The following is a 17152-nucleotide window of genomic DNA, read 5'->3' on the forward strand; positions in this document are numbered from 1 at the left end:
TTGTTGTGGTACTAAATGAAATAGGAAAAAATTGCCTCTGGGTGAAGAAAGATAGCGCTGTCTGATTCATTGTCTCCATTATAGCAATAAATTAGGGCCCATCCTTATAGTCATTTTCTTGAAGACTAGAAATTATGAGACATTTTGGCCATGCATGCTCCTGACATTCTTTCTGTTGCCATTTATGAACTACAAGCCAACAGGAGCGGTCCTACAACTAGGCATAATTAGGCAGTTCACCCCCAGTGGCAAATTAGGGGCACTTTTTAAAAGACATTAACTAATTAGTTACTTTTTTGCCACTTGGGTGGATTTTCTCTCTCAGGCATCAGATTGTCTGGGGCCATATCTGTATGCAAAAAACAGCAGGTTGGATCCAGTGGTAGATTTCCATGATTTTTCACTGATTCTCTCCTTCAAGTGTGTGTGGACATGCACACACACACATACACACACACACACATTCAGCCCTCATATTGTTCCTTAGAGGTCTCTGTTCCCCAGGAGTGGCATTTTGAACAGTAGCAGAACAGGAAAAGTGGGGAAATCCCTTTCTGTTGACAGAAATTACCACTGGATCCAAGCCAGTACAATTACTATAACAACAACAACAACAACAACATTCCATTTATATACCACCCTGCAGGACAGCTTAATGCCCATACATACACATGTGCGTGCACACACAGACATATAAAAGTTGAGATAGATTTTAAAAATTACCCAGATCTCTTTTTTAAAAAATATACCACAGATGTTGCATTCCTGAGAGGGTTCCCTGAAGTGTTGCCAAGTAGGCCCCCTCTCATGCTTTAAAGCCTGCCATGAACTGTGTTAAAGTTTCCTGCGTTGCTGTTTTACTGCTGCACCAAAGATTGCCCTGCACGTGTGTGTTCTGGTACACGTGTCAGTTTCCTGCCTGCGTGTCAACTACCTTGCTGCTGCAATAGACTGTGTAGTTTACTGACTCCATGTTTGGTTAACTGCACAAAGGACTCTTTTCCTGGGTAGCCCTGCCCAGGCCTGTATCTGGACTTCCCAGTGTGTGTTTGGACTTTAGTACAAGTGTGCCCCGTGCCTGCATTGCCATCTGCCACGGACTGTGCCTGTTCCCTGCTTTGGACTGTGTTTTAAGTGCTGTTCCCCCTGCCTCCATGGAAGCCTGCCTCGTCTGGGCCCAAGCCGCTGCTAGCAGCCGGGCGCCTGCCGGGGAAACCTCCAGCGAGACTGGCTAGGCGCTCCCTGGTCAGTTCCTGCCTGGAGCCTCCCGCGGGTAGGTCCCCGAGCTCGCCCTCGCTACCGGGCAGCCTGCTATCCAGCCCCATCTATGCCCAGCCAGCAACCATGTTCTCAGGCAGCCAGAAGACCCAGGGAAGAAGACTGCTTTGGGAAGCCATTTCGGCGAAGCGGGCACACCACGTTCGCAGCGAGAATACCTCGCCCCGCTCTGCATATCTTAGGAGCCGCTCCGGAGAAGGAACTAAGTGCCGACCATCCCAAGCACTTAGAGAATGCATCTCAAAGAAACCTCCGCATTCCAGAAGCTGATGACATCAGGACAAGCCCTGTCCGCTGGAACATCCATTCAGCCCACTCGGATTTCCCCCTCCCTCTTTTGTCCCCTCTTCCTGAGGTGTCACTTATCGCAATCTGATTACCAAAGTGGCCCATCCAAGCCATTCAGTAACCCATTAGAACCTTTGTTTTAATCTGTGAGAACCACCAAGTACAGCACCAGCCCCAGGGTACGTTTTTGGGTATTTAAGCCGGTCTCCCAGACCGCATGGTGCGCGTGCCATCCTATCCAGAACCCCTCGCTGTCTGTCCGTGGTCCCAGTGCTGGCATTGGGCCACCTCGCTGTTGTGTCTCTGCTTCGCTTCAGGATTGTTAGTATTCCCCACCAACGTTGGGAACCTGCTAATGCGAAAGTCTCTATATTTCTTGCTCTGTATTTCTTAGTCCTTGTATGTTTTCTTGTGTGTATGTGCAAGTTCAGGCTTACGCCACATTATTAGTAAATACACGTGATTGAAACTATTTGTAGTCTGCCTCTTTGTCACTAGAGTGTCTGGAATCGGGACCTCCGTAAACATAGGTTAAGATCCGCGCTAATTTTAAGTTACAGACTGCTAAAGCTAATTCCCCATTCAAATAGAGCAGTTCTGGTAACAGAAGACAAAGCAGGTAGCTGGAACATGATTTTCAGATTGTGAAAGTTAGATATTGAATTTCTGAGAGGTTATTCTTTCAGTGTCATACTGGCAAAGCCCAAAGGGTTGGTGAGTGGTGACTCTGTGATACTGAACAATATATTAAACCATGTAGGTGAAAACGTAGGTGGAAATACACATTACTAAGTACTGAGGAATGCTCAAGTGACCCTCATTTCATGTGTTCCCCTCCCACTTCCCATGCACTCACTTGTACAGGCACGCTTCCATTTGCTCCACATGAGTACATTCATGCATCTTATACTAGTTCCTCCTTGACTGCTAAAAGTATCCCATTTATTGTGAGGCACCAGTGTTTCCCATTTTTCCCTTCTGATAACAATGTGGTTTGAAATTGATGTAAACTGTTGCATTACATTTCTACAAAGAAATAGCTCTGGCTAGGTCTTTCTTTGCGACTTCTGTAGGTAATCCTTGACGAGGAAATTCTCTGTTTACAACTGCTAAAATCCCAGTTTCCCTTACCTTCCACATCCATTCATTGAAATACAGATCTTGATACTTTCTCACACCTTAAATAAATGCAAATTGGCAAATCAAAGGAGCCTACAGTACTTGTTCTTGCAGTGAAAACAGAGCTGAATTGGCGCTCTACCCTCCCAACTCATTTGCAGATGCAATTACTCAAAGGGAGCTCCCGTGAAAGCAACATGCATGTGCGCTGACCAAGACATAGCCTGCATGTGAATTGAGGACCACACATAAAATCTTGCACTTGAGCATTCCCAAGTACTTAGTAACATGTATTTCCACTCTTAGAACCCACCAAGTTATTCAGCAGATGCGGTTGTACCCGTTAGTCCAAGCACAGATAATATGGGGGGAAATGCTGACAGCGAAGCTAAAATAAAACTAGCTGAAGTTGCATAAAGGGAACATGGTAACATTTTATTCTTTAGTTTGAGTTTAATATGTATTGATATAATTTTAAACACCTTAAAAAAGTGCCCCCTTTTGGAAATCTTTCAGGGTACTATTTTTGTATAAGAGAGCTGCAAATAGATGCTTTCCTACCCCCACCCCCATAACATTCAAGCAATAGCACCAGTGTGAGTCTTTTTACAGTCCAAGGTGGGTTAGCTAATGCAAAGTGCATTAGCACAAGATGTCTGTAGCAGTGGAAAAGAGCAAGAGTCCAGTAGCACCTATAACAAAATGTATAGGTGCTACTGGACTCTTGCTCTTTTCCACAGCACTAGCACAAGTTTTGTTATGAAAAACAGCCTGTCTCCTTCATAGTAAGTTAGGTCATCATGCAGCCAGTCATGGAGCAAATGTAAGAACTTCAGAGTGAGGAAAATGCTTACCCCGTAATAGGAAGAAGGATTATTTTTCAAACAAAAAATGGACCTTAGCTGCTGCTAATGAGGACTACACATGGAGAAGTTGGTACAAAAAGGCAAGTTTCAGAGGGTCCTTTTTTCTGGCCAGCCAAGATACAGTTTTATGCCGAAAATGTTTCTTGAAGAACGTTTGACTCATCTCTAATGTTTATTAAAACAGTAAGTCATCTTAAATGATGGGATTCCCATATTCCATCTTTGTATATTGGGAATAAGTCCAAGTATACATAAGATTTACCCCCTTAGCATCTTTTACCCCTCTGTCCAGTGTATCATGATTGCCCTTGCACACTGCTTCAAAACATGATGAAATGCAGGCTATTTAATAGCACAACTTCTGCTAATGGATAATCAGGAATGCGGCTCTAATGCAATGTACAACCATAATCCTGCAGTTTTCGAGGAAATAATGTTTGGGGTCAAGGAATAATATTGCTTTCAGTAATATTGTAATCAACAGTGTTCTTTATTTCATATAACCCACACGGCAGCAATTCTTCCCATTAGTATCTCCATGCTGTGCTCATCCCTCTCTTACATTGACTGGTTCCATCTAAACAGTATTCACTGGTTTCACAAAATCCCAGCAGGTCCATTCTGAGGTCTGTTTCCCACTACAGCATCTTCTGAAGGGCCTAACTGGTCTTCAAAATAGAGGAGCTGATCCACTTCAAAACAGTCACTTGCCCTACACACCACTTCTTCCAGGTAGTCTTTGATTTCATCCTCACTTGCATTCTGCTGTTTAGCTTCTTTGAGAAACTTATACACTTTTTCAAAGATCTCTGCTCCCAATTTTTGAATGGCTGACCTGCCAAAAGGAGACAAATGCAGACAAGCTAGCTGGATTATAAATAATTTATAGGAGTCTATCATTTGCTATAATTGGAGAGATATCTGGCAAGGTTCTATAGCACTTTAACAAAATGGTTCTCTTTGATATTACAAGAATAATAAAGTATCATGAGATACACATAAAAATGTATGTAGAGACTCCTGACATTTAATTCAGTATGATACTTTATTACAACTCCAGCTCATGCATGCATATTTACATACTCTGTTTGATAAAAATACATTAAACAATTTCCCTGAAGTGAGCAAAAAACATAGCCATAGATCAGCTTTTGGATGTTTTATCAAATGAGAACATTGTAGCTCACAGCAGAGTAAGAGAAAAGACATTTGTCATTCGATAGCAGACCTTTCTGTCATTTAAAATCAAGTGCATGCTTGCATCATTAATGAAAAATATCTCATGGTCTCCTGATGGTGGTTTGCAAAAAGGCCTGAGCCGAAAAAAGCTAAATTTAATCACTGGGCATACAGTTCTGTATACACCTGGCAAAAAGGCATATTAAAAAGTAAATGCTCAGGAAATAATACTTAGCATTTTTACAAGAGATTCAAAATGTTCAGAGTGTTTGTTGTAATTATTCATGTTTTTTCACATCCTTCCTCTAAGAAGCTCTGGGAGGCTGACATGGTTCTCTTCTTTCATCTTTGTAACCATACCATGAGAGGCTGAAAGATAGTGACTGGTCCAAGGCTGCCCAGTGAGATTCACAATTTCACGTAGATTTGAACCCAAGACTGCACATTTCTTCAAATCCCACACTTTAGCCTAAAATGGGCTTTCAATAGCTCAAACATGCATTATCTGAGTAATTCTTACTAGAGCACTATAAAATGTTGTTATTCCCTTCTTGCAAATGAAGCTCTAAGGATGTGAGAAAAATAATCTGCTCAACAGTATCAAGTGAGGTGAGATGTAAACTGGAATTGCCTGTATTGCAGCTCACACCATTAGCCACTCAGCCCACATCAGAAAACAGGCATCTTTCTCGGCATGAAACCAGAGTCTTCAGCCTGGATCCCCAGCTCAACTAGAATGCTATTGAGTAATATTACAAACTGTATTGCAATAATAAAGGGCTATCTGTAGTCAAAGATCCTGACAGAGCTGAGCCTGATAGAAAGCAATAACCCTGCCAACTTGTGTCCTGCTTTTTACACATTACATCATAGGTATCAAGACTAGCAAATATACTGAATATACAACATCAATATATCATTGAATTTGGGTAATTTAAAATACTTTTGTACAATCCAAATCAGCAAGGGGTCAGGATAAGCGCTGGATGTATTCCCTGTACTTTTATCTTGGTGGTGGAGTGTGCCTTCAAGTGATAGTAGACTTATGGAGACCTCTGGTGGAGTTTTCATGGCAAGAGACTAACAGAGGTGGTTTGCCATTGCCTGCCTCTGCAACCCTGGTCTTCATTGGAGGTCTCCCATCCAATTACTAACCAAGGCCGACCCTGCTTAGCTTCTGAGATCTGATGAGATCAGGCTCACCTGGACTATCCTGGTCAGGATACTTTTATCTTAACCTTTAACAAAAATATATCAAAATGTTGATAGGGCAGCCTGGGAAATGTTATTATACAAATATTATAATACACATATTATTGAGTGTGCTTATATGCCCACCCACTCTCTAGTGTCCTGAGATATGGATGCTAGAGGGTCACAGTCCATACACGTAATTTGCTTTGAATTTTTAAAAATACTTTCCAGGAAGAGCACTTTTTTGCTCTAGTGCTTAACTGTTTTAGAAACCTTTTAAAAGAAAGGCAGATGGAGAATTTAAGGCGGAAACCCCTTCCTGGGCAAATGTATGCAGCCATTTCAGAACCTTTTATTCTTTGGGGGGGGGCGTTACTTGAAGGACCTGTTCTCTTACCACCACCACCATTCCTGAAAATTACCTTTTAAAAAGTATGTTTTAATTTTCAATCAAGAATAAAGAGATTCTTGGTGGTTGCTGAGTTAATTATATAACAACAACAACATTCAATTTATATACCACCCTTCAGGACAACTTAACACCAACTCAGAGTGGTTTACAAAGTATGTTATCATTATCCCCACAACAACAAACACCCTGTGAGGTGAGTGGGGCTGTGAGAGCTCCAGAGAACTGTGACTAGCCCAAGGTCACCCAGCTGGCTTCAAGAGGAGGAGTGGGGAATCAAACCCAGTTCTCCAGATTAGAGTCCCGCTGCTCTTAACCACTACACCACTGGCTCTCTATTGTGGTAGTATGAGGATAAAAAGCTCATTTGCACTTCCCTTTTTTATAGAAGCCATTCCCCAGAGCTGCTGTGTGACTGCACCAAGCACAGGTTGGCTTTGTGGCGAAGAAACATCTAGAGTGAACCTGAGCCATACTGAATCTTGGGGTGCTGTCACAGCTTCACACTTACTGTCAAACTAGACATGCAGCTTTTGAAGGAGTTGAGTCTGGGTTTCTCAGACTCAACTCCTGGGTTCCCCAGACTCAACTTGGATTCCCCACAGTCATACAACAGGTGTGGGGAATGGTTGTTAAACAATAAAGGAGAACACAAACAGCCTCAGAACTCCACCGTGGGGGGAGGATGAGCTCTTGCCTCACCCACAAGCCATTTCCCTGTGTCAAAATAGCATGGGGGTGGGGAGAGAAGGGTATTTCCCTGTTTTTACTGCTCCGTGTGCACAGAATACTCCACATAGAGCAGCAAAAACAGAATCACCCCCCCCCCACCCCACTCACTATTTTGGAAAAGTCACTAAGTGAACACTCCAGCTCTAAATACAACATCAGAAATACCAGGTACTGATAACGTTCAGTGTTGTGTACACTGTCTCTGGATCTTACAGCTGCTCATCCTCCAATGTGATATATGCCCTCATGTGCCAACAATGTCCATCTGCTCTGTACATTGGACAAACCAGCCAACCTCTATGCAAAAGAATAAACGGACACAAATCTGACATTAGAAATGGCAACATCCAGAAACCAGTGGGAGAACACTTCAATCTACCAGGACAGTCCATCAAAGACTTAACGGTCACTGTAGTTCAACAGAAACCTTTCAAAAACAAAATCCAATGGGAAGCTGCTGAAGTGGAATTCTTATGTAAATTTGACTCAGTTAGTCTGGGACTGAATAGGGACTATGAATGGTTATCTCATTATCAGAAGTAACTGATTTCCTTAACAGAAGCAAACTGATCTCCATATCAGAAGCAGCTGTTTGCATCTACTCCTCCCTCCCCTCTCCTCCTCTATATCTGACCAGTTTCTTCTTGCCCTCCATGCATCTGACGAAGAGAACTGTGATTCTCGAAAGCTTATGCTACAATAAAGTTGGTTAGTCTTGAAGGTGCTACTGGACTCTTTTTGATTTTGCTACCAAAGACTAACACGGCTAACTCCTCTGCTTATTTGAAGGTTCACTACAAATATCTTCCATTACAAAGAGGCTGTATGTGCATACCTGCAAAACTATTTGAAAACATTTCATGCACAAGAATTGGTCTAAAGTATCCCCATGGAAATCTGTTTTAAAAGTTGGTTCAAGTTCAAAAGTAGCAAAATCGGCCACACTGGAAACATTTAGGAAGTCCAGAAATTAATTGGGACGCTCAACTGAACTCTGTACCACCTCACTACAGAAATGCAGAATTTTCTTTCACTGGCCAGGCTGACAGATAAGTCTTGAATATCATGCAGTGCGCAATCAATTACTTCAGTATGACCTTTCTTTCTGAATTTTTTAAAAAGAAATAATACATTTGATACTAACGTCATATGCGCAAGAGCCTTATATACATAGTCCCTTATGCATCATAAGCAATAGAAGCTTTGCCATTCATAAAGGCAGACCAAAAATATCACTAAATGCTTTTCTTTTGCAGCTTCTGAAAGACAATTTTACTTACACTCAGCAGGTAACCTTAAAGCCTTTTGCCTGATCCTGGCTTGCTGCTGAGTGGAAGATACTGGAAGTTGAATGAGAGGCACTCACTGCTGTGCTGCAAGATTTTGATTTACTTAAATTTGGGTCCATGAAAGCTTTTCCATTTTATCCATCTACATTTTATTGAATTTTTAAAACACACTATAAAGTTCATTGCCATTAAACTCTGACTTATTGTATGCATTCTTAGGTTCTTTGTAAAGAACGTAAAACACTATGTATTTAGAGTCATTTTCTTCCTTTTAATGCTTTTATTGCTTTTGATTCCATCATAATGAAAGATATAAATGCTATGCCTATTACATATTTATCCTTTTATTATTTAAGAAGCATGCACAAAGGCCCTAATCATGAGGGTTCAAGTGAGGCCCAAGAATAAAGGGGACACCCATAAATGGTTGTTCTGGGAATACAAGATTCCTATTTATTAATCCATGAGATAGCTAATAACAAGGCAACATGTACACTGCTTCTAAAAGGTCATAAATACCACTGAACCTTTCCTCTGACATTTTCCTCTGCCCCTCTGCAGCAAAAGGCTCTTCCACTGGTGCAAGGCTCCTTGTAGTGATAGCTACAGACACAGACAGCATTAAAAGGGATTTAGACAGATTCCAGAAGAGGTCCACCAGTGGCGACGAGCAATGATGACTAAAGGGAACCTCCACATTCAGAGGCAATAAACCCCTGGATGCAAATGCCAGGAGGTAATAACAGGGAAGGACTTGGACTCTATGTCCTTTCGTTGGCCTCCAGAGTAACTGGTTGGCCACTGTGTGAGACAGGATATTTTACTGAATGGACCACTGGTCTAATCTACCAAGGCTCTTCTTATGTTCTTGAGCTGAAAGAAAACATCACAGCAGAAAAGTTACCTGGGATACATCCAATCCTTTGTTATAAACCGAAATTATACCAATTTCAAGCTCTTAGATACAGTTTACAAATTCACCCAGATATAGAATTTGTAAGACTTCAATTGGCCTTTGAGAAAGTTGGGGAAGTAATTGGGTATAAGGGAATAGCTACAAAATGACTCCCTTCTCAACACAGTAAAGTTTGCACAAATAATTTCCAGGAACATATTATTTTCACTGGGGTGATTTGTATCCTGTTTTCTATAAGCCATTCCCCATGATCATCTATTGTTGATTAATATTTATACCTGTACTGTCTGGCTGTTAGACAATTGAACAAGTTACTGTGGTTGTTAATAGAATTTTCAAGATTGGCCAAAAAAGATACTAAAGAAACCCTGTAAAAATAGTCAAATATTTTATGAAATCATAGTGCATATTTAAGAACAGGGGGCAGTCAGTGTCACATTACCATACAGAAAATACCACAAATAGGAATGGGGGGAATTTTCATCTTTCCATTCATCATGGAAGGGAAAAAATGTGTTGACATCATGCATTTGATGTTGCACCTGCCTCTCATAAGCTTAGCATGTCTGTTCTTGTGGCGTAGTGGTTCCAGTGTCAAACTAGGAACTGGGACAACCGGGTTCAAATCCCTCGCGCAACCATGGGAGCTTACCAGGTGACCTTGGACTCATCAAAGTCTCTCAGACTATCTTATCCTTACAAGGTTGTTGTGAGGATTAACTGGAGAAAGAGGTAAAGATGTGAAAAATGGCTTCAGGTCCCCCACCAGGGAAAAATAGCAGGATATAAATAAAAAATAAGCATAAGCACTGTAAATTCTGGTTTTGCATGGTTGTATTTTTACAGTATTATCAGAGTGTTAGAAAATCATAACTATTTTGTGATGCTTTTTAAAAGAGGTTATTTGCAGCAGCATCCTAAGCAGACCTAACAGAATTCCACTCAGGTCTTACTCTATAGAGCATATTCCCAGGAAAGTGTTCTTATGGTTGCACTGTTGATTCATTTAGCTCAAAAGAAAAAAATATCACTGAGATGTAACTCAGGGCATACTAGAATGAATACAACTGTTTGTTTAAATCTCTCTAGAGAAGTGTCTATGAACTTCTTGTTATATAAGAATATGTCTGCCAGGACCAGGACATTTACAGTGCAATCCTATGCAGAGTTACTCCAAACTGAGGTAACCTAGAGTCTCTACACAAGATATCTCACACGGAGATGATCAAGTGTAGGAGATGCAATGGTAGCTGGGAAGCGTAGTTTTAAACGACAGAGCTGGTGGAGATCACTCCTCAGAAGGTTTGTTAATTTCATCTTTTCCTTCCCTAAGGCTCTGTCAATTTCTCCTCTCTACAGGAGGGTACTTTAAAAAGACAGAGCCAGCAGACATCTCCTTGGAGGGTTTGTTAATTTTATCTTTGCCTCCCTGAAGGCTCTGTCAATTTCACTTCCTCTTAGGGGAAGTGAAGATGAAATTAACATCTCCCTGAGGAGCAATCTCTGCCAGCTCTGTCTTTTAAAACTACGCTTCTGTGCTAACATTGCATCTCCCTACACTTGAGTGTTCCCATGTAAGATGTCTTGTGTAGAGAGACTCTTAAACAAGTAACTCTGTATAGTTGGTTCCACTAGTAGATTTAAACTCACAAGAATAATGGGAAGGATGCTTTACCTTCATATCATGGGCCCAGTCTGTACATTGAGAGCCTAAACTAATTTGAAGCAAGGTATGCAGGCAGGCTGGAGAATCCCAGTATATCAAAATAAAATTATTTTTTTTTAATAAGCACTTAATAGGGGGAGTAAAAAGGGCCAAAGAGAGCAGGTGAGGAAAAGACACAATTTTGAACATTTCAAATTCAGTGATAGGATCTGGACTCCCAAAATAATAAAGAGGAGCAGGATAAGAAGTTTTAAGAGTATTCAAGAGGAGGCGCCCGGCTCCAAAATAAATAATACTTTCAGTGCAATGTACAGGGGAAAGATTGTGGTGCTATAAGGAACCTCTTTGTCTCCGATTGCTGCAGACAATTATTTGGTTGTAAATGAATATTCTAGGATCAAAGTTATTTTTGCTCTACTGTCCATCAAAAAATCAGCATCTGTGTCTATCACTAACATTTCAGTCAGAGACTTACTCCCTCATACGTCTCAGCTCAGTCGCCGCCATGGTGGTGTTAAGAGTTCTCAATCCCTTGGGCCCCAGTGGAGTCACTCTGGTGACAGGACCAGAACCTACAAATCAATGCACAGACACACAGCCTTATTCACCTTGCTTGCCTCCGCATCACAACAGCTCCAAAAGTGCTATTCAAGGGCAGTTGGGAATGGGAAGGTAATTACCTTTGTCACAAGGAAATACAGCATTAATTCAAAGATGCATTAGTGTATGAAATGCTCATTAGGCTAACTTGGTTCAGAGGGCACCGGAAATACAAGAATGATTTTAATTCAATGGCATGCACAACATAGAAGGTGCTTTCATGTAGGAAAATCCTGCAGCAATGAACATAGTGCATGATGAGAGATAAACTGGGATATGACCTTTCTTCTTTCTTTCTTTCTTTTTCTTTCTTTCTTTCTTTCTTTCTTTCTTTCTTTCTTTCTTTCTTTCTTTCTTTCTTTCTTTCTTTCTTTCTTTCTTTCTTTCTTTCTTTCTTTCTTTCTTTCTTTCTTTCTTTCTTTCTTTCTTTCTTTCTTTCTTTCTTTCTTTCTTTCTTTCTTTCAGATAGTTATAGCAAAAAAATATTTCTCCACAATTCCTTTTATTTGGTGGGTAAAACTGCATACTGGCACTGCTAAAATGTGATATGACAAGGATCGTCAGGTGTAGGATGGTTCTCTATGGGGGCACAAAACGGCACCCCTGCTGTGGACGCAGCAGGGAGCGGAATGGTGGTACAAGAGAACAGCATCTGCATGTCCCATCACTACACTACTCACTGCTAATGCCACCCTCTCCACCCCCCCTTCCTCTACAAGCACACTTTCCCAACAAGAATCCTACCAGCTCACCCATGGCCCAGCAACCCCCTTCCCCCAGCATGTAATATGAAGCTGCTCAGCTGTTTGGGAGAAAAACCTGCTTCAAAGTATAAATATCATCACATGGTCTATAAGAAATCAATGTCTCTTTATTGGTAAGCCTTACTGCGTGATAGTCAGAGAAGTAAGTCAATGTGTAAGGAGCTGTGACAACAAAGAAAGCTCAGCCTAACTATGAGAATGTTACTCAGTGCAATCATAAGGCCCCTGTAATAATTTCATCTTTCACACACACACAGGAGGAGAAGGGGAAGTGAAAACATTCCTGGAGCAAGCCCAGCTATGTGGCCCCTGCTGTGCTACCAGCCTGCACTGCAGGACTACTTAGCTTAGTGGAGCCGAAAATGGACATTTGGTCACCCACTGCACCATCCCCCAAACAAGAAGCAGTGCAGGAGAAGACAGTTGTGAGCTGATACAAAGAGCCACGGCTGATGAGGAATGTGGGCCAAGCAGCCCCTAAGGCTCATGCAGAGTTGCCGGGGCTTGCTCCTGGCCACCAGTGGCCCTCTAGGGGAGTGGTTCACTGGGAAATTATTCCCTGTAAGTTAAATAGCCAAGCTGCATACACAGCATTTCCTCAGGCTTCACAGGAGTTATCTTCACAGTATGAGAGAAATTTAGTCCTGCAATGTACAATGTGAGGAATCTCATGGAATTCAGAGGCTGGAATCCCAAATAATTTGGATAAATGTGCCATTGCAAACAAATAATTTCATTCTGGTTAATTAAAGTAGGATGATAATAATTGCACTTATATACCACTCTTCTAGACAGATTAGTGCCCACTCAGAGCAGTAAACAAAGTCAGTGTTATTATTATACCCCCAATGTAACTGGGGAGCTGCGGCTGAGAGCTTACCCAAGGCCACCTGATGAGCTCATGGCAGTAGCGGGATTTGAACCATCAGAGTTGTCACTAAAGACATTTGAACCACATTTCTAATTTTGCTTCTGAATGCAAATCTCTTAATACTGACATGTTTTCTTATGAGATTGGAATAGTGATGAATTGCTTGCCTTTCTTTAGCTACAGTGTTGCACTTCATGGTTTTATTCTCTCAAACTCAATGATGCCTAAAAATTGATAAATGATTTCAGGATTACACCTTTTGCCAAGAGATTTCTTTTGAAGGAAAATTATAATATGGGTAGTACTGTTACCATTTTTTAAAACTTATAACGGTAAGTGATGCTATACCAGTGGGCGATGTTCAACTTCATAAACAGTTCATTCAGGCCAGCAGCCACCATGTTGCAATCTATTCGCCACTGGCCAGACATTGGGGAACGAGGGCTTTCCAGAAGAAAATCCTTGGTGAATGGATACACTCTGCAGAACTTAATGTTATTTTATTGAGTTATGGGAAATTATAAACCAAGAGGATTTTAACATCCCAGAGTTTTTGACATACCTTTCAATTATTTTAAGATAACCAAAGAAACACTCATCAAAGGATGCCCTTGTTCTTCCTATTTTTAGATTTTTAAAAAAACTTCACAGAGATTCAGGAAGACTCAATGATGCCTCTGGGCAGTGGAAAATATAGCTATGTATATTCACTGGTAAAATGTTTTTTTTTTTTTTGCCTAGCAAAAGGAGAGAATTCATCTTTGATGAAGGACATATTATTTCAGTTATGTGAAACTGACCTTAAGATATATATATTTTTATATAAAGCCACAAAAGACACAACAGTTTTTAAATCTCCATTTCTGTAGCTTAATTGTTAAAAGAAAAAATATATATATTTGTAAGATGCACAACAATGGTACAAGAAGTTTGCATACTCTTATTTTGTCAATGTCCCAAATATTTTTATTGTTACAATACGGGAGCTTCCTTTAAGCTAAGATTTTGTTATTAAAGACATTTTTCTCAGCTTTCCTGGTAATTCAGACTAAATAACCAATTTTTACTTTGAAGGGCAAACTTGTTCTCAGCTGCAACATTATCTCCCTCTCTAGTAAATTTAGGGATTTTGTTTAACTGAAGGAAAGACTTTGGATTAGTTTATGAAGTTAAGTAAAGGAACAGTTGATTAAAGAGGTTTTTGATTGTGGTGAACTTTTTGTGTTAACGGTCCCACATGTACCTTTGGGGGAGGGTAGGACTCAGAAAAGATATCTTTCTACCATTATTACCATCCCTCACTCCCCAAAATAAACTTTACCAGGTAGGCTGAGTCGCTGGGAAAGATGATTCTGAGCAGACTGGAGAGGATAACACCTCTGTGAGCCTTTTCCCATCATTATATACTATACAGCAGCATCAGGACATAAGACTGGGTCTTACCCAGTCTGGGTGTAATCACCCAGATTACAGATTACTTCAACTTTTTGCTCTATATGTAATGGAAAATAATAATGTTTCAAAATATCTTTCAAGGAATAGCCAAACCCTACAGAATTAGCATTCATCTTCAGTGCTCAGTACTTTGACTCCTTGTTCTACTGCAAGAGCTGTTGTGACACCAAAAGAGGAAGGCCCAGGACTGCACAGGTGTTGGGCTATACTATAAACTGACGCAATAAGACATGACCACAGATTTCTATCTCACTGGTTAGAAATGCTAAGGTTTGGAGTTAGAGAAGGGATCAGAGAAAGGACAGTGTGCAGGAAACATACGGAACCAAAGGGATTCCCTGCAAACACTAGAGGATGGGATTCTTAGGGCAGTTTCATAATCGATTTTTGCACTAAAGTGTACACAAAGTTGGATGATATCAACATTTCTACTGACACAAGAGGCAGTGGAGCAGGGTTGCCTGATTCACTTCCTCACTCTACTCCTGTCCCATGTGGCTTTTGTCCATGTGGGTCCCCCAATCCCCAGCATAGCCTTTTGAGAGGCCAAAAGAGGCTCCTCCTCCCTCTTGTGTTGATGGAAAAGCTCATAGGCTCCAATTAATTGCAAGATGCCATAGCCATGGCCAGTCTTTCTGCTGAATGTGGCATGCATCTTCAGTATGCTTTATCTGTCTTCCTTCTGTACTTTAAGTTTGCAAACATAGTTTACATTTTTGACTGTACAACTAATCATCTAGGTGTGAGAAGCAGCCATCTAGGGTTAGAGGTTGACTGGCTTGAATCAGTCTAACTGCTGATGTGGCAGAAGGATTTGCAAACGTTCATTAGAAGGTGGTGATTCCAGAATCCATTCATCCTTGCAGCTATTCCCTAATTTATTTCAGCTTTTTAAAAGCATCTTTCGAAAATGATTCACACCACAAATGATCAATTTATTTAATCCTTGCCCTTGCCTTTCTAATTTATTCCTCTGGAAAACTTTTACAAGAATACTTCCTAGCTACACCATACTGTTGAATTGCTGGTATATGAATGTGATCTTCATAGGAGCTGCTGGAAGGTAGGGCCATGAGCCTTCTCTCTCTGATGAAAACCCATGCATAACTTGCCCACTTTGCTTTACTGATATCTTGTCTTGGTAGGTTCTGCTTGAATATTGCTGGTAACATCAACAATATTCCTGCTCAGCCTTAAATATTTCATCAGCCTCCAGTATATGCAAATTGAATGACAGAAATAGTACTTGCTAATACCATCAAACTATCTTCAATTCATGTAAATTTATACTAACACTGAGCAATTATGTGACTCTAAAATGGATAATCTTCATTGTGCATTGCTTACACGATCTGCTTGAAGATTCACTTCTGAAAATATGTATCCAAAAAAATTAGACGGGATAAGAGAACCTTCTAGGTAACGTATAATATCTAATTGTTGCATAACTTGAGGCACTACAGAAGACATAAAAGAGTCACAATTTACTATTCTTTATAGTTACATTGCATTGTGTTGCAACTTGCTATCAGTAAATGTTTAATGAACATTAACATTCATTAATGTCAATGAACTGAAGATTCCTCTCTTAAGATTCAACAAACTGCTTTATGCATGTTTCAGCTGAACATTGCAATCCTAAGCAGAGTTACTCCAGTTAAGTCCATTGACTGGAGTAACTCTGCTTAGGATTGCACCGTAAATACACTATTTACATTTTGCCCTACACAAAATGTTATCTATGACATATATAATGTTATATACAACATATATGAAGGTCCTCCTTGAAATTATTTAAAATACTTCAATAGGAAATCAAAGAGGGTGGGGACAGGGTTTCTACGCTATTCTAGTACCATTTTTTAAAATAGTGATAGTGGGCGGAAATGGCTGCTGTGGTGACAGTAAGGGAAAATCTGCTTTTTCCCACCCGTACACCAGCCATCCAGGCTTTACTGTGATCTTTCCCGAAATGTCAGAGCAAAGGAGGTTTGAGATAGATTGAAGAAAAGCCAGGGGAAACCCAGGAGGTGCACAAACGCACCCACAATGCTGTAGAAAAGCAGGGGAAAAACTGCTTCCCAACAGCACTGAACCCTGGGCAGATAGCTCATGTGGAAATGGCCTTTGGCAACTAGAAGTGACATTTTTTGTTAGTATGTATTGTGTTTAGAAGTTCTGAAAAGGTTACATTTTGGGAATGGGATGACTGATCACAAAAATGTTATAGTCTAGGAGATATAAAATAAAAATATTGTTTTGATGCATACAGAAACTCATATAGGAAAAAGTAATGCTTCAAAATATCTTTAGAGGAAGAACCAAATACCAGGAAAGTAGCTTTTATTCTCATTGCTCTATTACAAACTCACTTGTTCCCTTAACAAGGAACAAGTTAGCTTTAAAAAAATATTTGTTTAATTCAAGGGAACCCCACTCTTCATTTAGAAAGAGCGCCTTAATGAAGATCTTAGTGCAGGTCTCACATCCAGGCATTGATTAGGTTCACATCCACTGCGCTTCATC

General features: G+C 40.6%; 1 protein-coding gene across 3 annotated transcripts in view; it reads right to left on the bottom strand.

Annotated features, from left to right (window-relative positions):
• Positions 1-4022: 4022 nt before the first annotated feature.
• The window catches only part of NEK11 (NIMA related kinase 11), a 123468-nt gene continuing 110338 nt past the window's right edge, over positions 4023-17152 (bottom strand). Inside the window, exons 15-16 of one of the 3 annotated variants that reach the window (XM_054991511.1) lie at positions 11412-11508; positions 4023-4386 (exon numbers count right to left, since the gene is read on the bottom strand). In XM_054991511.1, coding sequence (XP_054847486.1) covers positions 4149-4386; positions 11412-11508 — 335 coding nt within the window. In that variant the 3' untranslated portion in view covers positions 4023-4148. Of the gene's footprint in view, positions 4387-11392; positions 11509-17152 lie in introns of all 3 variants that reach the window. The other 2 variants (XM_054991513.1, XM_054991512.1) reach the window with 2 other exon arrangements.

Source organism: Eublepharis macularius, chromosome 11, assembly GCF_028583425.1.
Source record: "Eublepharis macularius isolate TG4126 chromosome 11, MPM_Emac_v1.0, whole genome shotgun sequence".
NCBI classification, from domain to species: domain Eukaryota; kingdom Metazoa; phylum Chordata; class Lepidosauria; order Squamata; family Eublepharidae; genus Eublepharis; species Eublepharis macularius.